This window comes from Rhipicephalus microplus, unplaced genomic scaffold, assembly GCF_043290135.1.
Source record: "Rhipicephalus microplus isolate Deutch F79 unplaced genomic scaffold, USDA_Rmic scaffold_18, whole genome shotgun sequence".
Taxonomy (NCBI): Eukaryota; Metazoa; Arthropoda; class Arachnida; order Ixodida; family Ixodidae; genus Rhipicephalus; species Rhipicephalus microplus.
The window spans coordinates 4,469,772-4,492,417 of record NW_027464591.1 but is presented as its reverse complement, the minus strand read 5'-3'; the positions used below and the strand labels follow the sequence as shown (position 1 = coordinate 4,492,417).

General features: G+C 46.9%; 1 protein-coding gene across 4 annotated transcripts in view; it reads left to right on the top strand.

The window, feature by feature from the left end:
- Positions 1 to 22,646, top strand: part of LOC119178514 (Ubr3 ubiquitin ligase) — a 155,701-nt gene that overhangs the window by 84,921 nt on the left and 48,134 nt on the right. For 3 of the 4 annotated variants that reach the window (XM_037429720.2, XM_075883514.1, XM_037429722.2), the window contains exons 16-23: positions 6,637 to 6,735; positions 8,607 to 8,877; positions 9,415 to 9,714; positions 11,037 to 11,473; positions 12,972 to 13,330; positions 13,434 to 13,522; positions 18,424 to 18,576; positions 19,763 to 19,905. In XM_037429720.2, the coding sequence (XP_037285617.2) occupies positions 6,637 to 6,735; positions 8,607 to 8,877; positions 9,415 to 9,714; positions 11,037 to 11,473; positions 12,972 to 13,330; positions 13,434 to 13,522; positions 18,424 to 18,576; positions 19,763 to 19,905 (1,851 nt within the window). The remainder of the gene's footprint in view (positions 1 to 6,636; positions 6,736 to 8,606; positions 8,878 to 9,414; positions 9,715 to 11,036; positions 11,474 to 12,971; positions 13,331 to 13,433; positions 13,523 to 18,423; positions 18,577 to 19,762; positions 19,906 to 22,646) is intronic. The other variant, XM_037429721.2, reaches the window with a different exon arrangement.

Genomic DNA, 22,646 nt, shown 5'->3' with positions numbered 1-22,646 from the left:
AGGTGTATTGAAAATAAGACGGAGCCATTGCCAGTTAGACGTTGACTGTGTTTGTCCTTGGGAAAATAGTTTGAATAGTAAAATTCAGGTGCATAATAAATCAAATAGCATACAGTTAAATCTAGGTATAACGAAATTGATAAATTCCAGGAAAAATTTGTTATAAAGAGGATATCGTTATGTGGAGGTGCGGTACGAAAATTTGGAAAATAAACGCACAATTTAAGCAAAAGGGGGACTGAAGGCAGAGCTAACCCGAAACACTTATTTTACAGTAAAAAACTGCAATATTATTGCGATACCAATTATATGGACACTATCGGTGGGTTTTTGCTGTCGCTGCCATGTTCCATAACAAGTCCAAATTGATAACATGCCTGCGCATGGTAGCTTTCACGAGCGGCTAAAAGTAAAAGCACGCAAGCGCTACTGAAGCAGAGATCAAATGAGTTGGCCCATCCCTAGTGCCTGGAAGGTGCATAACATACCATCTCCCGCATGTTAGAACTGCTGTCGAATGCTGAAAAAGAAAGTAAACCACCCGTCTTGAACGACCATGAAACAACGGAAGGGGGGGGGGGGGAGTTGCTCGAGTAGCAGTAACGAACTTGGATTTTAAGAAGGGTGGTCGCGATTTATAGCATGCTTGCTCTCTCGACGAGTAAATCAAAGCGCTTTTAAGGCGAAGAGACTGTGGGGTGCACGCAGTGAAACTATGCACAGTGAAACACATACACCGCGGAAAACTATTTGGTAAAGCACCCTCCATATGCAATGCGACCCCACATATCTGATGCTAAATAAAAGCGCGGCACTGCCAATGTGCAAAAGTAGTTGTTTTTTTGGTATTGAGTGGGGGTGGGGGGCACCCCGCGCATGGGCCTGCGGCAGCGAGAACGGCGGCAACGCCAATTCATTGGGTGTATGCCCGCCTGCCCACCTTGCGCTCACCTGCTCAGCGCTCGCTCTCACCTGGTACGTCCTGCGCGCTGCCACTGCTTCGCGCTTTGTCGGGTCAGCGGCGGGGCAGCCGCAGAAGATACACGCTTGTACCAAAATGCTAAAATGTGGAGCAAAATTTCTAGATTGTCCGTGGGGAAAATTCATTATACAGTCAAATCTCATTAATTTGCACACGCTTAATTCAATCTTCCCGTTCATTCGAACTCAGGATGAGGTCCCGTCAAAGCTATGTGTATTCCAATGGGCGAAAATGCTCAATAATGCGCAAGCACTTGCGACGGTTAATTCGAACATATCGCGCTCCGAAAATGCTCCCAGTACCCTGCCCAACCCTGCAGCGGCACCTGCGACACCTCAACGCTGCGCGCGAAGGAAATGAAAAAGAAAAAAAGGCTGCGGTCGAATGCTTGCTCTCTCTCAAATGCCGATCGCCAACGCGCCCGTGTCACGCTTCTCCTTTTTCCGTACCGGCCATGTAAATACACTTCTCCTTCCAACACCGCGCACGATGAGAGATAGAGAGAAAAAAAAAGAAAGAAAGCTGTCGCTGGGTTGAATGAATGTGTGGTTGAAGGAAAGGAAAAAGGCAATATCTTCTGCTGCCCTTGCCTCTTGCGGGAGCTCGGCTCTGCGCCCTGAGGGGGCGGGCGGGGTCTCTCACTTGTCGGTGCCACGCTTCCCCAATTCTCGTCTCTGCCACGTAACCCTTCTCCTTGCAACGATGTGCACGAAGAGAGCCAAGAAAAAAAAAAGCTGCCATGGTGTGTTTTCTCTCAAATGCCAATCTGCTTCTCTCCGCGTGGAGACGCTCCTCCTTTTTCGTCACGTGCTGGCCATGCTGTGGCTGCGTAGCACTACGCAATTGTTGTTGTCGTTGTCTTTAGAAAGTGTCGGCGCTAAACATTTTCACGTGCAACTTCTCTTGCCTGGAGAATGCTGAAGCCAAAGTAGAAATGCTTTGCAAGCTACGTGCGAAATTGATTGACTTGCTGCAAGGCAAACGTGCGCAGGCGCACATCACCGATTACGTCAATTAAGGGGGGACGCGGCCCTTGAAAACCGAAAAATCGCGGAAAAGTCGGTTTTTGAAAAACCACATTTTTGGGTTGTATGTCTCATAAACTACCTATTCTGTAATTATCAGCACCTAATTCAACCGCAAAGTGCAAAAAAAATACTATTTCCGAGGCCGCCGCGGCCTCCAAAACAGGCGCAAATCCCAAAATCAAACCAAACTTCGCGCGCGCGCCATTCCCGGACCATGCGGTCGTCCCGCGCCATCTTGGTGTTGTTTTGACCGTGAATTCTTTCTCTCTCGTTCGCCGCCTTGCAAAATGGCGTCGGCAGCACAGTTGAGGCGCTATTGGCGTTTTCTTGCGATGCGATGCGGAGCGCTGATTGGCTAGAGCAGCGCATTCATATCTCGCGGGAGAAAGCGTGCCCGCCATTGGCTGCTGTGCAGCAGCGGGGGCGGTCGCTCCTCTCGATGGCGCGTCCAGTGCGCTCGCTTCGTTGTTGCTCTCTGCTCCGTCCGCCTCGACAGACGTCTGCTTACGAGCCGCTCTTCGCCTTGTGCTATCTTTTCGATCATTTTCTCTTGTTTTTTTTTTTTTCTTTTTGCACTAGTTCTGTGCCTTTCGTCTTTGTTGTTGCGGGCGATGCCGGCAACGAAGCCGAAGTCAGTGTGGAAGTCCGGTGCGCGGAGGCGCGCTATGCGGCTTGTACGATCATCGAAATTCCGCTATCCTGCTGCGGGTGCCGACTGCGTAGACGCTTGCAGCGACGGAACTGTGTTGTCGGCTGTCGCCAGTCGAGAATCCGACACATCGAGTGTGGCTGGAGCCGCAAATGCACCGAGTGTTTCCGAGATCGCCGGGCTCGACACGTGCTCCGAATCGATGCCATCCAGTGTGACACCGAGTGCTTCTGATATCACCGGACCCAGCTCTTCGTCTGAATCGGTGCCGCCATCGAGCGTGAGTGGACCGTCGCTTCATCTGCGGACGCGTTTCCTAACTAAGGAAGAAATCGATGCGAATGCGAAACGTCGTGACGCCGTTCGCGCTGAACTCGAGTCTACGCCGGCGACGCAGAAGAAATTTCAAATGATGCAGCCGGCTCTTGCACCTGCAGTGACAAGTGAGGGCGAACATTTTTCGCTCGTTCAAATGAACATCTTTAATGTCGTGCTCAGCCGCACAGTGTGCAAATAATGTCTGAAAGGTGCTATGACTGTCCGAGAGAGCACCAAGCTTGGACTTGCAACAAAACTTGAAGTCGTGTGCGCCTTTTGTGGCACCGTCGATAAATTATGGACATCACCCCGCAAAAAGGACACGCAGGCCTTCGATGTAAATGTCCGCGCCATAATGGCTATAAAGCAAATAGGCAAGGGGCAAACAGATCTTAATGACTTTTGGGCTGCCATGAACGTCTCTTACAGAGGTTTTCACCACAAGACGTTTCAAAAGCACTTGAAAGAGACGTTCAGGAAGCCAGAGGCCACCGCTTTGGAGAAGTTTTATGCTGATTCTGCCACAGCAGGGATCAAAACATATAAAGAAATGGACCCCAGCTTCTGCAAGGACATCACCGTAGTGTACGATGGCACATGGCATAAGCGGGGTCACACATCACACATCGGAGTGGGATCGGTAATTGACTTCTTTACAGGTCTCATCTTGGATGCTGTAGTTCTTTCAAACCACTGCCTTGGATGCCAAACAGGGCCCAAACCTGGAGATGCAGCATACGAAAGCTGGCAGAAGCACCACATTTGCCAGAAAAACACAGACGCAAAATCGGGAAGCATGGAAGTGGAGGCAGGCTTGACTCTCTTTGGGCGGCCTGTATCCAAGCGTGGCCTGCGGTACACCACTCTTGTGTCCGACGGAGACAGCCGTACCTTCGCTGCCCTCACAGAAGAGAATGTGTACGGGCTAGTGCCAATTGTAAAAGAAGAATGTCTGAACCATGTTCAGAAAAGGATTGGAAGTGCTCTTCGAAACATTGTGCAGAAAAGTGAGAAGCCACTGAGTGGGAAGGGGAAGCTGACTACAGCCCTCATTGAAAAGCTAACAGGATATTATGGTTGGGCCCTGAGAAACAATTCAACTGACCTAACAGCCATGCAGCGTGCAGTGATGGCAACATATCACCACGTCACATCGACTGACCAGGACCCTCACCATGAACTTTGCCCAGAGGGGGCTCAATCGTGGTGCCGCCATAGAGCTGCAGAGGCAAAGCGTGAGCCACAGCCAAAACATAAACACAGCCTACCTGACTATGTCGCTGCAGCTATGCTGCCCATCTACGAAAGACTGTCACAAAAGTCGCTTCTTCAGCACTGCCTGGGAGCGAAGACGCAAAATGCATCAGAATCATTCCACTCCATTCTGTGGTCTCTGATGCCGAAGGAACAACACTCATCCTTGATCGCGGTAGAAACAGCACTGCATGAAGCAGTGCTGCGCTACAATGCGGGCTGCTGCAAAGCAACCCAAGTGATATCGGACTCCATTGGACTTCAACCAGGTCATCTGGCCATCCAGCGAGCTCGTGAAAAAGACGCTTTACGCCTAAAAAAGAATTCTAAAAGACACCAAGAGAAGATGGAGGCCAGGCAAAAGAAGAAAAGAGTGCGCCAGGACACTTCTAGCTACTGTACTGGAGCTTTTTGAAGAAAACACGTGTTTTGAACTTTCTCGGCCTGTTTTCTCAGAACGGATTTTTTTGCTAGTTGTGGTGCTGAGGAAAGTAAGAACTCGAAAACCGTTCATCAGATTTGTGTGCCGTTTTTTTTATTCTGTTCCTGAATGACCTTGCAAGGGCGTAACAAGCTCCTTTTTTTGAAAATTGGTGCTGTTAATTTGTAATAAACAATTAATTTTTGATGAATCTGGTCATAACTGCTAACATCAAATTCAAAGTTGCGTGAAAATTTTTAAGGGGGGGGAGGGGAAATTAAAAAAAAACGGCTTTGTAGCACCCTGGGATAGCTATCAAGGAATGACCACAATGAATTTCAGCTTTCTACTATGTCCTGGGATTTCTCACGACTCTTCCTCAGGCACCCATGTGAAGCACCCAGTTAAACCTCAATAACTCTGGAACTAAGAAACACAGCTTCGTGAAACTTAGCAGTTGTGCTAGTTTTATTGTAGTGAACAACCCCTGAAAGTTTCATCCAGATATCTTAAAAAATAAAAAAGTTTGGTCTCCAGGGTAGCCTCCCCTCTTAAAGGGCCACTCACCAGGCCCCATACCGAATTTTAGTTAGACACTGGAAGTTGTTGGGTGTCAGATGAGGAACGTTTTGCCACAAAAATTTTTCGAATCGGTTCATTACGAGCGTAGAAAACAGGTTTTCTGAAGTGGCGCGAAATGAGGGTGAGAGGAGGCAAATCGAAACCCTTGCCGCTCCTCCGCGTAGCTTTCACAAGCCAAATCTCTTTCTCACCTTCTCCGGCGTCCGACCAAGAGGTGACATGCACATGACGTGCCCGAACAAACCCAGCCCCCTTGCACGCAAGCAGCGTTGCTTTGTTAACCAGCGTTTATTTTGTGGTCTTCTGCCTGTTTCTGCAAGATTGTTTGGAAACGCTGACTTAGACACGGTAGAGTAGATGAGCACAATGAGTGCGCGAACGCGTAGGAGCGTTCCACGGCGGTCGTCTGCTCAATGCGCTGACTGCGGGGACCCGAACGCATGTGAAACGCCGGCACATTAGCCCCGCGTCTCGTAGCATTTCACGCGAAAAAAATGTAAGAAAAATGCGCACAATTTTTTTATAGCATCTCATTATTTATTTCAAGCTTTATTCATCTCTTAAATCAACAAATACATAAACTGCCCTATTATTTATTTCAAGCTTTATTCATCTCTTAAAGCAACAAATACATAAACTGCGCCTGTTGTGTTAAATAATTTTTGCCATGTCACGTGGTATACTGTTGACAACGTCAGAGCAGAGTTGTCTACATAGAGGACCAATGCCACCGCATTGCCGTGTACGTGGGGCCATTCCTACGCCCACGTCATGCCCTCATTCTCTACGCGTGCGTCGGTAGAGGGAAGAGGGAGCAGCTTTCATCTTGAAATTTGACCCATTTCCGCGGCACGTAGCGTTGCAAATTTTGGCAGACGTGATCATGAACACTTCGTCTACGCATTGCGCTTGTTAGCTCAAAATTGTCAAACCTGGTGAGCGGCCCTTTAACAACGGATATCCTGTGATTTGTGAATAAATGTAATTCTTGTGAAGCTTTCCCCTCGTGTGTTAGCTCAATGCACATGCTCCACTGCATGGAGAGCCCTCCGTTTATTTTAGCTTTCGTTAATTTGAACTTCTTTTAACTCGAACAAATTTTCGTGTCCCTTCGAGTTCAAATTATCAAGATTCGACTGTATCAAGGTTGTCTCCCGCTGTTACTCTGTAACATAGAGGTCGCAAATACATGTGCTTCTATGGAGCAATGGCGGGGAATTGAAAAATTTCGTTATATCGAGGAATTCGTTATATGGAGGTTTGTTATAAGCAGGTTTAACTTTATACTATCAGAAAAATTGATAAAGTTTCCGATATTTGTGCATCCCTGTTGTAAAATTTGGTCAGGGAGCTTATTAGTTTGTAGTTTCCTACGAATCCTCACACAGTGTCTTTTTTGCAGGCGCTCAAAGACCCAGAGGTTCCGGAGCAGGTTCTGGCACTTGCTGTTTACCTGCTGGAGATGGCCCTGCAGTTCCATCCGCACTCTTTGTCCCAGAAAGTGAGTGTGAAGCTAGCTTGGGCATCTGCTTTGCAGCATCCCATTGGACAATCCAGCCTTCCCTCAATGAACATGTTCCACCAACTGCCCAATCGCAGCCATGGCTGCTGGCTTGTCCAAGTTGCATGAAATTCAATGACAGAGACGAAGAGAACAGGCTGTGAAGATCACAGGCATTGTGATAGGAATAGGCATGTGTAAAGTGTAACAGCGACGAGGGAAGCAGCAATGACGACTCGGAATGAGAGCGGCATCGGCAAGCGCGGCATCTTTGTAATGCAAATAACTAGAAGCAGCACGAAAAAAGCGACAACAAAGGAACACACACAACAAGACTAGCGGCTGTATGTTTCTTGAGTAATTTGCATCATGAACCAACTGCTTTGTTTCATTTTCATGTTCAGTAAATGTTTTCCTTTTGTGAACACTGTTTCATTCGGCCTACATTCGTGGGTTTTTCTTTTTTCTCCGAGCTTCGACTTTTGGCGATTGGCTTAGAATCGGGGTCGGACTAGACTTGAGTAAATAAGGTACACAGTAGAAATGCGGATCTTAAATGTTTTTCGGGCTCACGTGCCATCATGCACGACAATCAACCAAGAAAGGGAATGCGCACATCGCGATGAGGCCACTGAGTCACATTGCATTCATGTGATTTTGGTGCCCTTGGCAGTTGGCCCCTCTGAAAACACTGTGTCCATGCGTTACAACCTACAGCAAATAGCGCATAATGTACCGGTGCACTCACACATGGTTAACAACCAATGAATTACACTGCATTTTCATCACCTGCACGCGAGGAGGGACCGAAACTTCTTATATCGCGGCCGAAAAGTTATCAATCTTTGTCACTGTAAATGCAGTTTCTGGGCTTCGGCAGGGCACAGTGTTTGATATATCGTATGTTACGCTCTGCGAGAGTTCGGTATATGCGTGCAATAGTCTCATAATTTTGTATGGGAAAGTCAAGGGGAATTATCAACAGTTTGGTATAGCGAATAATTTGGTGCATCCGAGTTCGATATACCTGGGATTTACTGTGATGATGCTTCAGAACTGCACTGTTGGTCTGACAGTGGCACAGGAAGACTAGACTGATGCAAATCATACAGAGGCTGCCACAGCTCAGTACTAAGAAATAAATGGCTGAAATATGCAATAACATGTTACTCCTCGCTATATTTCCTTTATCTGAAAAGTGCTAGCATAATAAAAACAGAAAACTTAAGCGTGAGGCCAGTGCACTCGGTGCGGTGAGTGCTGTGGCATAGACCTCTTTCCCATGAGCACTTGCATACCCTTTGGTGGCACTCATCTGCTTGAAAGAGGTGTGCTTGTTGAGAGGCGATCTAATAAATGCAGGACATCAAAAAACCTGCTGTTGACAATAAACAGGACGACATAACCTGCTCTTTCGATAAAGTGCAGCCTAACTTTGATGACAATGCATAATAAATTAATAGTCTCATTTTTTAAAGGTAACTTTTTATAGTTTCTACTCTTCATAACTTCCACAACTGAGTGTATGCTGTTTTTCTTGCTAAAAATTTGGGTGCCTGTTTAATTTTTTTTTGTAGTTAGGTGCTTTATTTTCACATTGAAGTAAACTTACTTTAGACCTATATGATTGGGATTCCAGTTGAATTTGGAGTCCCAATTTGATATCCTGACAATCAAATCAAGCTATTATTGTATCGAGTCTGTGCAGAGTATTTTATTTATTTTTGCCTGTCAGTCAACCTATCATATAACTTGACCAATTTTATTGGCCTTTTCTTCTCAAATTAATGGAAGCTGACTTTTTTTTTTGCTTCTGTATTTTCTCCTCATACACTGGTGCGACTTTTTTTAATGGCTTGTGTCGCTGGCAGGATGAATTGACTTCAGTGGCCGAGGTGACGGACTTGTCATTGTTGGAGTGGTTTCCGGAGACATGTGTGGTACAGAATGCACTGCGCACGATTAAGACTGTGCTGCTGCCCGATGGCCTAGCACTTGCTCCGACTGGCGTCGACGATATGGAGGTCGACCAGGATCCCGACGAATTCCTCGAGGTGGCTGAAGATGCGCTTGCTTTCTTGTTCCCATCGGCCAGTGGCAACTATCCAGAGCTTACGGCTGGCACGGAGACAAATGAAGCAGGTAATAACGACCATAACAGCACTGGTCTCCTCATTTTGTCAGATTGAGTTTGTATACTTGTGAGCCCTAACTTTTCCCAAATTGTTATCTAAGTAACATTCCCAAACTATAGTGGTATTCCGATAGTGTTCTCTATAAACGGCTCACTTGACAGACCCAAGAAAATCGATGGGAATCATAATAGTTGTTTTTAGTGTAGAAACACACGTGAGAAGTTAATTAGATACAGTAAGATCTTACTGCAACAGAATTTTTGCTGCAAAGGAAAATTTCCTGTTTCCCATCAGCCGCCCCTAGAAAGCAATGCGAAAAATTGTGTTGTCACACCGAATAAATTTCTTGATTACATTAAAAAAAAAAAGACGTCATGTTGAAAAAAAAAAAAAGAGAGAGAGAGAGCTTGCATACGACACAACTGTTAGTGGTTGCAATTGTATATCACGATGCGCAGCGCTTGGCTTCTGAGCAGGTGAAACGAGCAGTCATTTTTGTGATGCAATGTGATAGACGTATGACGTCGTGCTTTCTGCTTGCAAGGCATCAATGCCCTTCAGCTACCACCATCGGGCCAGCAGTTGGCTCTGCCCCCCTCCTCGCCAACCCCAGAAACCGGTGCGCTGGTTCCCGTGAACCCGGAAGCTGGCACAGTGGTGCCTGCCTTCTACAGTGGTCCACCGCCGTCCTTCTACGCCCAACCCTTGGCAGGTCCTTCTATGCCCAACCCTTCCCCACCAGCCCTGCCTGCACCGAACAGTACAGCTGCTGCAGAGCCAGCCACTAGCACCTCCCTAGTACCCACTGCCACTGGCGGTGGTGCCACAGCGGGGTCATCTGTTGGTAAGTGCGTCCGCCTTATAAAAGAAAGGGTCCGCCTCATTAATCAACACATATTATCACACAATGCAGTGCTGTTGTCTTTGTCTATGCACTGTGTTAGTGGCTATGACATTGCTCTGCTGAACTTTGGAGGCCAGGGGTATGATCCCAGCTTTTGTGGCTGCATTTTAATGTTGATGGAACAGAAAAATGCTTTTGTACTTGCATTTAGGTGCACTGTAATACAACCTAAGTGGAATAAAACTTGATTATCGGCTACAGTGCACATCAGTAGGCCGAGGTTTGGACTCATGAAACAGTATAATTTAACTGATTTGGTTTTAAAATTATGAGTTGTCTTTTTAGGCAATGAAAGAAAGTTATTTGCATTGCAGGTACGCTTTGCACATGCAGCTTCCTACAAAAATTACTGTAAGAAACTACGTCACTGCTCTCGCTCGCCATGTAATTGTCACTTAAGGAAGTTGTTATCAGTGTGCATGTGGCTTTTAGCAGTCTTTCCATTTAATGTGTATTGCATGACACTATGCAAAAAATACTGTGCGGAATTTTCCTCAGGACTTGTCTGAATGATGTGTAGCTGCAAAGCTTTATTGCAGGAAATTCTATAGTTTCGGCCTTCTCTGAAACATCATGTGATATTAGCGCAGTGTCTTTAAGTTTCTGTCTAACTTTAATAAACATCCACCACAGCCCCATGGAAGACATCCTGTAACCAGCGAAACGCATGTTTGGCATCAAACTTTCATAAATTCAGAATTTTCCTGATATTTAGATTGCTCTATGTCTGCTTTACATGGCGACCTATGATGACTTTTATTGTACGATAAGAAAATGGGGAAGAAATTTGAACAAAGCCTTTTGTAAACATTTGTTTCATATTGACGTCGCACTCATGGAGTTAAGATAGATTCAGCTTCTGCAAGCAGGGATGCTTAGCTCAGGAGGTAGGGCACTGGGTTTCTGTGTGTTGAGCCCTAGGTTCGAAAACCAGCACTGCCAAGATTATTTATTATGTTTTATACATTTATTTGGTATTAGCTATTCATCTTACATTGCAGAGGTACAAACGTGCAGTTCTTTCATTTAGTTGGCAGAGTAATGCTTGTGCATTTGATATGAACAGAGAAGTCAATCTGATCCTATCTTGCCGTAAAACATGTGCTTGGATTTCGTTCTTTTGGTGAGCATAGTGTGCATAATGTTACAAGCTCTGCTTTTTTGCATTTTACTCCTGTCTGTCGACATTTCTTGTTTTTCCTCATATCAGCCAAAGTTGTCGTTTTGTTGAATCACCATGAAACAATGCTACGCATTCGCAGACCAGGCTGCTGGCCACTCGGGGGCTCTCGTGCCTTCGTCATCCACCCTGGTTCCCACCACGCATGGACCAATGGGCAATGTGCCCAGCGATGCGCTCGTGCGTCATCACGGCACTGCCGGTATGTCTCAGCGTAGTTTAGCTGGCCCCGGTGGGGCCTTAGTTCCTTCACCGAGGTTTCCAACAGCACTGTGGGGTCGTGTTGCACGCCCCCTACCCTCCTCCGAAGGGGGTGCCACTGGTGCGGCAGCGAGCAGTTCCGTAGGTGCACTCGTGCCACTGGGGCGAGGCCTAGCTCAGCTGAGCCGGCGCCTTCGGTCCCACGGTTTCCGGTCAAAGTCTGGGAGCGGTGAACTGAGTGACGGAAGCGGCAGCAGTCACCCTCAACTGCCCACCTGCACACCTCGCCACGAGCTTGAGGGCGGCACAGCCTTGAAGGTGACTGTCCTTTACATTCCGTGAAATCTAGAGCAAGTGCCCCCCCCTCTTTTTTTTTGAGATTTGCAGTATGTGACAAAGCAAGCGCTCCCCGCCCTCCCCTCCTGTCAATTTCACTGTTTCATTCACTAGTTTTTTAACAGTGCTGCATGCACACTCAAAAAAGAAGCATTTGATTAGAACCACGGGTGTGCATTTTTATTCTTAGAAGCTCTTTTTCTGCCATCATCAATTTTGCTCCGTGACATCCAAAGGCCCCCCCCCCCCCCCCCCTCCTTGTCGGATTATGTTTTACCGTAAAAGGGAGTGGGCTTACTCTGGATTTTACTATGTTCTTTTTGTGTATATGCTCAAAGTAAATGTCTCTTTTGACTGCAGGCAGGCATGTAAAATAATCTACTGGGAAGTTAAGCTATAGGGGCCTTTGCTGATACTTCAGGCTGTGGTCCAATGTTGCTTGCTGTATTTGTAGCTGGAGTTGTTGCTGCAGCTGCAATGAATAGGCCACCAGTTTATTTAGGATGTCAAGGGGAAGGTAAAGTCATCGCTACATGCACTAGTATTTAGTGGAACCCAGTTATGAAGACGGTTTTAGCAGTATACGAATACAGTTAACATATTTTGTCCCTGAAGTGATTAGTGCAATTGGTTAAATGTAGCAGGGATTAGAGGTAAGCAAGAGGCAGAAAAAACAAATTCTCAGTCATAACAGGGAAATTCAAGAGGTATTTGAAGTGTTATCTGTGGGACACCTCTGCTTTCTGGTAGTGTACCAACTGCATTAGTACGGCTCATTCACCTAGCATTTGCTGCAGCTCTTGTTAGATCTGCCACATTCAATGTGAAAGTCAAGGGAGGCACTGTGAGCTAATAAAAGTCGACAACTCTGACTAAATTATTAATTTGAGGTTGCATCGAGCATCTTAGATGCAACATGGTTGGGCAGCACGAAAAATAGAAATGAACAGGGGCAGAGTCCTACATACCGTCCTTGCATAGGCCCGGGCTTGCAAGAAGGGTTGCGCAATATATCTTTAGCTTTCTTGGCTCTTCTTTTCAGTTTGGCCAAAATAGTCATAGTATTGAAGTTACATGTTAGAATTTTGTCTCATTGACTGTGTGCCATTCCTGAGTTCTGTCCTTGTGTGGAGTATTTCTGGGAACCTGCACTTGTCCTGTCTCCTTCTCCATCATTGTCGATTTTGTTTTGCTTCTTTCCAGAAGTCAGAGAATGAACCAACCAGCTCAAATAAGTTTTATTACTAGAATGTTTTGTTGGGCTAATATGTTCATTCTGAAGAAATAATGACACAACCCGCGTAGACGAAAAAAAAGGGGGGGGGGGGGGGGGGACAGGATAGGGCATCAATAGCGTCAGGATAGGACGCCCTATCCTGTCCCCTTTCTTTTTTTTCTCCTTCTATGTGGGTTGTGTCCTTACTATTTCTTCACAAAGTTTCTTTGCAACCAGTCTCAGTTTCAGGCATGTTTATCACAGGCCCTCCCTCCTTCGGATGCGCCACGGCCAGTTGCAGATGTAGACGAGAGCATAGTGTCCCTGCTGCTCAAACTGCACTCGAAGCTGTCAGGCCAGCCGGACTCGTACCGGCTGCCAGACAAAGACAAAGGCGGCCCCACACCCGAGGAGCAGGAGAGAGACCGGATTGGTGCGGGGCCCCACTTCCTGGGCCTTTTGCTCGACAAACTTGTCCGGCTGACGCGTACTGCCGACCTGGAGTCGCCCATCGAAGAAGTGCGGCGGCGCATCTGGCCACCCCAGCCGTGTGGTGGCGAGGGAAACTCGGCCACTTCGAGCACTTCGGTCGCAGCCCGGGAGGCAACCGACCGCGAGGAAAGGTGGGTGCAAAGGCTTCACTGTTGCATTCGTTTTGCTTGTCATTGCTCCAGGGGCACCAGGTCTGACAGATCAGGCTGTGTGACCTCTCTACTATACTTGCAGAAGACGTAGAGCGAAGGAGCGACAAATGAAGCTCATGGCAGAGTTTGCCAGCCGACAAAAGTCTTTCCTCAAGAAAGCCATGGAGATTGGTGAGTATGTTTGAAACCCATAGTTTCACTTTTGATCCTCTTATACAGAGTTTGTAATAGAGGATTTGGAAAGAGAATATATTAAGGGGGGAAGTGGGTCTTAGAACGGGAAATAATGGTCAGAGAACCAATTTTTCACAAAGCTTATTTTCGGGGCGTTTGTACTTTTGTGCATCCTACCCTCAAATTGCTAGTGCTGAATTCGGTCGAGAAACGTGATAAAATCAGACCTCAATGCACCCCGGTCTCACTAAAATGCCCCCAAGAGGAAAAAATTTGTTCGAACTTCCCACGTGCCATGTGCGGTGGACCGAACACCACCATTTTGGGCTTGATTTGAAACTGTTTTCTTTGTGCACATTTTGCGCCATCTCAAAATGGTGTCGCTCATGTGGAAAGGCTGCTGTCGTGGGTTTTCTGAAGGTCGTTTCCAGATCACTGATTAGACCTCACGTGGCGCGCTCCGAGTCTCCCATTGGCTGGAGTGACCAACGAGTCATCTTTTTTTCTTTGTTTTGTGTTCCCTGCCATAGCTGTCCGTTTGTGTGCGTCTGCTTTTGTGATCGTGCGTGTTTCTAGACGCACCGTGTTTCCACTTTGCACCAGTACTTTTTCACCGCGATCGAGATGCCTGGAGGCTTTTGTCTGAAACCATCGATGCGACAAGCTTTCGAAAGCCATAAAAAAATGGCCTTGGAAGGCGCCAGAAGGCGCCCGGCACTAGGGCCCTTTGGCAGCTAGTTGCAGTCGCGGCCGGATTCGTTAAATCTGGCAGAAACATTAACGACGCTGTCTACTGACGTTGGTGTGGGACCAAGTTCGACGAGCGATACACTTCGGATTGATGCTGCGTACTACTCAATGGCAGAGCAGGTGCAAGGAGTTGAGAAATCGACGCCAACGAAGACGCTTTTCTCGGGAAAGTCGGCCACCCGAAAGTTCAACCCCCTTGGAGTCTGCACTTACAGCCTTCGCCACCCGATTTTCGGCAGCACCTACACAGCCAACGAGCTCGAAGTTGACGCGAGCACTGATACCATTGTCATCTGTGAACAGCGACAGCATGGCGTGTTGCTGAAATTAAGGCAGAGATCATCGCGGGCAAGTGGAATGCCTTGCAAAAGAAGATAGGAGACTTTTTTGGGCCAACGTGTTGACCACTGAGGTAGCACCAGCCACATCGATTTGTTGTTTTGTTTTGATAAATGGCTTTTTTCAGAGCCACCTAAACGATGCATTTACAAGATTGCAACAAGAATTTTGTACTACAGCCGTGACCCTCTGTGTCAGCAAAAAATACCTATAAAAAAGGGTCATTTTTGCGGGCATTAATTTTTGCGGGCATTCGTTTTTCCAGATGAATGCCCGATTTTCCGGACTATTTCATGGTACCATGAGGATCGGGAACACAGCAACTTATTAACCAGGGCAGCATGCTGCCTAACAGCTTGTCATTTAAGCCTCATACCCCACAGCTTTTCCAGAACACATCCACAGCTTGTCATAGTGGAGTTCTGATAATGCTTTCCACATAGGAAAAATTTTTTAGAAATGATTTCAAGGGTGAAATAAAGCACATTTTATTTTGTTTTGTAGGGGAATAGATGGGATACATGTGTATAAATTTGGGGTAAAAGTTTTTTATAGAAAATTTTTCAGTGCATGTCAAAGCTTCAAATGCGATTTTCTCAGCTTCACATTTTTTGCCAACCAGACCAGCCTCACGGAACTTTTCATCATGTTTTTGTGAAGCAATTCTTTAAAATTTTATATTGTTGAAGTGCAGGAGGACCATCTCATCGACAGGCTAGACAGTAAGCTTATACACCTATGGCAGGTGAAAGAATAACTTCAAGCTAGATGGAGGAAGCAGACACACCAAAGAAGGTTACGAGAAAAGATCTCGCAACTAAAAAGGGACATGAGGCCTATTGCAGGAAACTAAACGAGTAACAAATGGAAGAAATCTGTAGAGACATGGGCAGGCAGCTCGGAGCTTCCCAAACGTGGAAGTTGCTCCGATTCCTTTTAGACCCAACAAATACCAAAATGGAACAGAGGCACACCATTTGCAAATTAACACTCAATCACAAGGGCAATGAGGAGCAGTTAATTGAGAATCTAAAAGCTTTATACGTTTCACAGACCCCACTTGTGCGACGCCCATATTACTCTGAAGACACCAATCCAACGCTAGATTAGAAATTCACCACGGCAAAGATAAGAGCGGTATTTCACAAATTAAATCCTAAATCGGCACCAGGGTCGGATGGTGTAACGAACCGCATGCTCTGAAACCTGGACAAAGACTCTGCAGAAATCTTAACCAAGTATATAAACAAGTGCTGGATCAGCGGGGAGATACCCGAGTCATGGAAAGATGCCACAACCGTCTTAATTCCTAAACCAGGCAAACCAATCAACAAAGTGAACCTCAGGCCTATCCTGCTCACGTCGTGTGTGGGAAAGCTAATGGAGCACGCCTTCCTGCGTAGAGTGAACGACCAGCTAGAGGATGGTGGTCACTACCGAGATACAATGCTAGGCTTTAGACAGCACTTGTCTACACAAGATGCCATGCTGCAAGTTAAGCACCAAGTACTCGACCATAAATCCAGATCCACCCGGGCCATCCTTGGACTGAATCTCAAGAAACCCTTTGATAACGCGGCACATAGGACCATTCTAGCTCAAATTTCGAGTCTAAACATGGGAGAGAGAGTGTACAACTATGTTAAACACTTTCTGTCCAGCAGCAAAATGAGGATCACCATAGGTGATGTTAAATCAGACCTCTACGAGTTGGGCAGCAGCGGAACGCTACAGGGCTCCGTGATTTCGCCAATGCTTCTTAATTTGATAATGATAGGTCTACCAAAGGAACTTTATAAAATTCCAGGAGTTCATCACTCCATCTATGCAGATGATCTTACTATCTGGAAAGCCGAAGGTAGTGATGGCTATATAGAGCAGAGACTTCAAGAGGCCGTAGCCACGGTGGAGAGATACGTAGAAGGTACAGGCTTTCGATGTACGGCAAAAAAGTTGGAGCTCCTTCTATATAGACCCACGCTTAGAGGCAGACCGCCAAAATTGTACGCAAATAGTCGCGAGTATGAAGAGATTACAGTTAGCACGGCCAAAGGCAAACTTATGCCCATAGTTCAGCATATAAGAGTCCTCAGACTGATCATTGAGTCCAAGGGAACCAATGGGGAAATGATCCACAAGCTACAAACCAAGGTCGCCAACGCTATGAGGTTAGTGCGCAGGGTTACAAATAGACACCAAGACATGGGCGAGGCCAGCGTCATGCGTCTAATGCAGGCATTCGTAATTAGTCATGTTGCATACGTAGCAGCTTTCCACAACTGGCACACCGCAGAGAGCAGCAAAATTAATGGCCTAATCAGGAAAGCGTACAAACAAGCCTTAGGCATCCCAGAATATGCAAGTACAGAACTACTCCTGACACTAGGCGTTCACAACACGCTAGATGAGATTGCCGAAGCCCAGCGTGTCTCACAATTAGAAAGGCTGTCAGCAACGAAAATGGGCAGGAACATATTAGCGCAATTGGGTATTACATACCACGTTCACCACGGCGAGAAATATGACATTCCCATCTACATCTACTCTAAAATCGGGATAAACCCGCTTCGTAGAAATATGAACCCCACCACGAATGCAGAACGCAGACACAACAGAGCAAAAGTGCTGTTCAAGACACACAGGACAAGTGAAAAGTTTTTGTTTGTAGATGCGAGCCCGTATTCCAAGAAGAAAGCGCATCTTGCAGCGGCAGTAGACATGACCGGAAACTGGGTTAATGCCTGTACTGTCTTTACGACACGGATTGAGGAAGCTGAAGAGGTGGCCATCGCCATGGCTCTCACTACCAGAAAACACAGCTTCATTCTGAGTGACTCACAGGTTGCAATTAGGAATTTTGCGTGCAGACGCCCAAAAAATTTTAGCGAGGAACCAGAAACTGATGGGTTCGGAGGAACATAAATATCTAACCTGGTTCCTGGCACACACAAACGCGGCCACCAACAACTCGAACGAGACGGTCTATGCGTTGTCGCGACATTTAACCCGCCGCGTAGCCCAGGGGGTACTCTCGTCGGGAGATGCTGCTGCCGAAATCGAACCTGTATTAAAAGACAGAATCTCCAGCTGTGCAGGATATACCAAGTATCATCGTGACTTCGGGCGTATGTTTCCCCCACCTCACCCAAAATTGGATCGAAAACAGGTGAAAGAGTGGCGAGAATTACAAACTCATTCTTTTCTCAGCCCTGCTCAGTTACACAGAATATTTCCATCAATTTACCCAGACTCGATATGTAAAGCCTGTAAAGTAGAAGCGGCCCCCTTAGCCACATGCTCTGGGAGTGTCTTGAGAAGCAAACAGACTACCCAGAACCTCTCCGGGAGCGCTGGCGTTCAATGCTGCTCGGCTCCGAACTAGAAAACCAAATTGGGCTAACCAGCAGGCCAGGGAGGCTATTGGGAGACAAGGTCTTCTATCCTCCATCTGGGCGGTCTGGCCCAGACCAGCAACTAGCCGGATTTCACAATAAAGTTTTTTCATTTATTCAAGACTAGCGTCCCCCCTTAATTAGTTATTTTGCTAATCCTTTCACAACTTCAATAGCATTCTAATTTTCTTTCCTTTGCTTTGTTTGCTTGAGTACAAATTTCATCTTTATGACCTGACAGAATAGAGGTGTAGCTGCTTCACCTTTCAGTCTTGTAGAATAATTGTGTAGTTTTTGCATTGCTGGAGTCAAGCTGGCATTACTACATGTTGGAGAGAGGGTTGAACAGAACCACGGCTTCATTCCAGTAATTTAGACACTGATGGGCATTTTTTTTTTCTTTTACTGCCTGCTCAGAAACCGAGGAGCTGGACATGACTGAGCAACTGTCAGAGCCCGAACCAATGGTGTCGGTTTCCAAGGAGTACGAGTGCGTCATCTGCAGCCAGACATCGCCTTCCACGGTGGCACGGCCTGTAGGCATGGTGGTACTGCTGCAGGCAACTAGTGGTAAGCGCTCCTGTCCTGTCAGTGCCTGCCTACCTTGGCTAAGATTAGACGGCCGCAGTTATCTGAGGAGGAAGCGTGCGCTTAATACTTGGGGAGCCTTTCTTTTTCTTTCTTCGATGTCATAAGTATGGTTCAGTATTGTTTGGTTTGACTGAACAAGGTAAACCTCAATTTTTTCCCTGGAATTCTGGCAAAGCAAATTTGCAGTTGAGTACTCTCTTTATGTCAGAGCCACTGCGTCATAAGTGTAAAAAAAGTTGGACCCATTCCACTCTATGAAGGTGGGTAACCAGCAAAGTTGACCGGTTCGCTCCCGTCTCAGCTCTCTACGTCGTTCATAAAAACATTGCTTTTCAGGCATTATCACAATGCACAATCGACCCATAGTTGCCATTGCTCCACCATGCCAGCACAGTACCTAGAATAAACTGATGTTATGAAACTTTCACAAAAGGTGAACCGCTCCGCTCAAGCTTTCTGCACGTGACGTAGTGTTGCAGTACTGTCTCTAGAATCCATCTACGTTTGACCTCGAGTTTGACCAGCCGACAAGGTCACTTGATGATGTGGCGTCATGATACAGTAATTACGTGATGCCATTGCTCACTCGAAGGAGGTGATGTTGATTTTGAGTCCATGGATAGACGCCATGAAATCGAGCAGGTATACCATTCACATTATCACTGTAAAAGTTTGTCAGTGCAGCCATGAGGCAGTTTCCGTAAATATGTTGGTAGGAGATGTCCAATTTGTATAGTGAAATTGATGCTAACTGAGAGGCTTTTCATATATATTTTGGGATGCAGATTATGCTTCACATTCTCGCGTGTATTTTTTTGTGTTCACGCATAAAGCCTGTATTTGACAAAAATGACAAGTTAGCTGTGCTACACTTTTCTCAGATCTGAATATGCAACGAATTGGATAACACAATACATGTTATGCATATATAATTTATTTAATTGTTTAAAGGGATACACATGGAAGTAGCTTTCACTGTAGTCAGTGTTATTTCGGTGCCTGCACTCCCGGTTTCACTGCAGCATTGAGGTACCTGGTTTCGCAAAGTACTATTAGCCGGACACTGAATTAAGTAATCAGTTAACTCGAAATTAATTTAATCTCATCACCTGTGGCACCACGGTTTCATAGAAACAAGGTTCTGTTGGGGCTTACTTCTCTGCAGTGATGGGCCACGCTAGGGAGGAAGAGGATGTGGACCGCAAGCTTCCCTGCTCAGACGAGGAACGCCTGCCATTGCTTCAGGATGCCAGTCGATCGGCCTACATGAAGAAGCGTTTTGAGGCCCTCACCATGCACTTTGATGACGTGAGTGCACGAAAAGAAGTTATGGAGTGTGAATATTCAATCTGATAGCATCAAACTTGTTTTTCTGATGTGAATATGAATATTTTCGAACGAGTTTAACGCTATACATAGTGAAATCGGTAGCACATTAGGAAGGACAAGGACAAAATGAGTGAAGGCAGGAGTAAGAAGTGAAATGGAGTTGCTTAGAAATGTAGGCAGAATTATTTTTTAGGTGGTTGGGGGCACAGGTTTGCTGTGCCAGCCCCTGGCTATGCCACTGTATTGGACGGAGAATAGGTGGGGCTGCCACTGTCCTAGAAGTATCACTTGAAAGGATGTAAGAATGGGCTTGTTGGTAGTAGTGTAGTGGTGAATTCGCAAGGCAATGACCAGTGAGACCATCGTAGTGTGAAGCGGGAGCGTGTGCTCAAGCTGTGGGCGCCGCACTGTTAGAGTATTTTTGTCTGTACCGGCTGTAGCCTCCTACCTGGCATCGCTATTAAACTCCCTTGCAAAATAGTGGAAGTGTGCTGGGTACGCAAATCTGAAACTTCGAAGTCGGAAGCTGTTCACTGCATCAACAATGCCTGGTCAGACCACCGAGCAAGGTGCCGCCCAGCAAAGCACGGCCCAATCTTAACTGGTCATCGTGTCTACCACACTGCGCCAACGGGATTCCCCCTTCTTCAGCGGCACCGAGGACCAACATGGGGAAGACTGGCTGCATCTGTTTGAAAAGGTGAGCACCACCAACAAGTAGGACGACCCCTCGAAATCGGAGTATGTCCCATTTTCCCTCAAAGGACGTCGCCAGCCTGTGGTTCATAAATCACTGGGCTGAATTTGCCACTTGGGCCGCTTTCAAGACCACCCTTGCAGCTGTGCTCAATTGCCCCGCAGTGCGCATGCTTCGTGCTGAACAGCGCCTACGCGGACGTGCGCAAAGATGGGGTGAAAGCTTCACAAGCTATATCGAAGATGTCATTGATTTGTGCCGGTGCTTTAAATCTGAGATGACCGAGCAGGAGGACAAGATCAGGCATATCTTGAAAGGCATAGACAATGACGCCTTTCAAATGTTGCTGGCGAAGGAAGGGCCCAAGTACCGTGTTCGAACTTGTTACCTTGTGCCAGAGCTTGGAAGAGATTCGCAAACAACGTGCATCAGCTCGGAGGTCGACGACGGCAGACGACTCTCTCGCGACCCTGGCCGTTGGTGGTGACAGCACCCTGCTGGTGCAGATAAAAGATAATGTATGCGAAGAGGTCGCATGACAGCTTTCGTGTCTCTCGTATCTGCGGGCCACCGAAGTTTGAACGAACCACCTAACGCCGACCATCAGACAGGCTATTCAGGAGCAGGTCTCCGAGACGTTGCCATTGCTGACGTCTGCCTCTCCACCAACACCTGTTGCCGCGCCACTGACTTATGCAGCCGTCACGGCAACGCCACCAGGTCGTATGCCATTGTATACTCCACAACCTGTGCGACCGTCCACCGCGCTGTTTCCAGCTACACAGCAGCACTCCGGAAATCCTGGCGCACTGCTGACAACCGGCCCTCATCTTATTGATCTAATCGTCGAAGGTGTATGAACACTTGCACTCATTGATACTTGTGCCGTGATATCTGTGATAAATCAGACTCTGCCGCTCTCTTCGTAAAGTAACAATGCTTTTTCCGGTGGTTTCTCTTAGCACTGCGAGCACCCAACAAATTGAGTCCGTTAGGGCATGTTCAGCAAAAGTGATAATGCGAGACATTTTGTACACCATTGAATTTCACGTGTTGGCTTCATATTCCCACGATGTCATTCTAGGATGGGATTTCTTTTCACGTCATCACGTTGTCGTGGACTGTGCTCGGGCCGAAGTGGAGCTGTTACCGCTTCGTGATGCGCTTTCGGTTGATGCGGCCGTATCTAGTGTGGCCAACCTTGTCGTCGCAATGAACATTGACCTTTCTCTTTTCAGTGCCCAGTTTGTCCCTGCCTGCTGTGCTTCACTTTCTGACGCTACCGTCCTGTTCACGCCATCTGACATCTTCGGTAGCCGCCACCACACATCGCTGCCATTCGCCGTTTTAGAGCTTTGTCAGGACACTACAGGAATATTTATTTCGAATCCCAACTCGTGCCCCCTCAGTTCGCGCTGTAATGAGACGCTCGGCCACATTCAGCCTATCGATGAAGATGTTATTGTGCCTGCCAATTTCTTCGGCACCAAGCCGAATATGGAGCTGAATGCATTGGTTCCTCACCTTGCTTCGGACAGCGTGTCTTCCAATGCATTTCACCGTTCTATTGACAGCGATCTCGCCCCGGCTCAACGAGAGCAGCTTCTTACCCTGTTGCACGAATTCAGGCGTTCGTTTGACTTTCCTCATGTGTTGCTAGGAAGAACGAACACCGTTGTTCACATATTTGACACGGTGAAGAGCACTCCTTTGCGCCAGCGCCCATATGGTGTGTTGCCGGCAAAGCGTCGCGTAATCACAGAACAAGTAGACAACATGCTACAGCGCGGAGTCATCAAGCCTTCTTGTAGTCTTTGGTCTTCCCCAGTTGTACTTGTCAAAAAAAAAAAAGGTTCCATCTGGTTCTGCGTAGACTACAGGTGCCTAAACAACATTACGAGGAAAGATGTTTACCCTCTTCGCCACATAGACGACGCTCTCGATTGTCTCTAAGGTGCAGAATTCTTCTCCTCACTTGACCTCCGCTCAGGTTACTGGTAGGTCTCAATGGCTGAGTCTGATC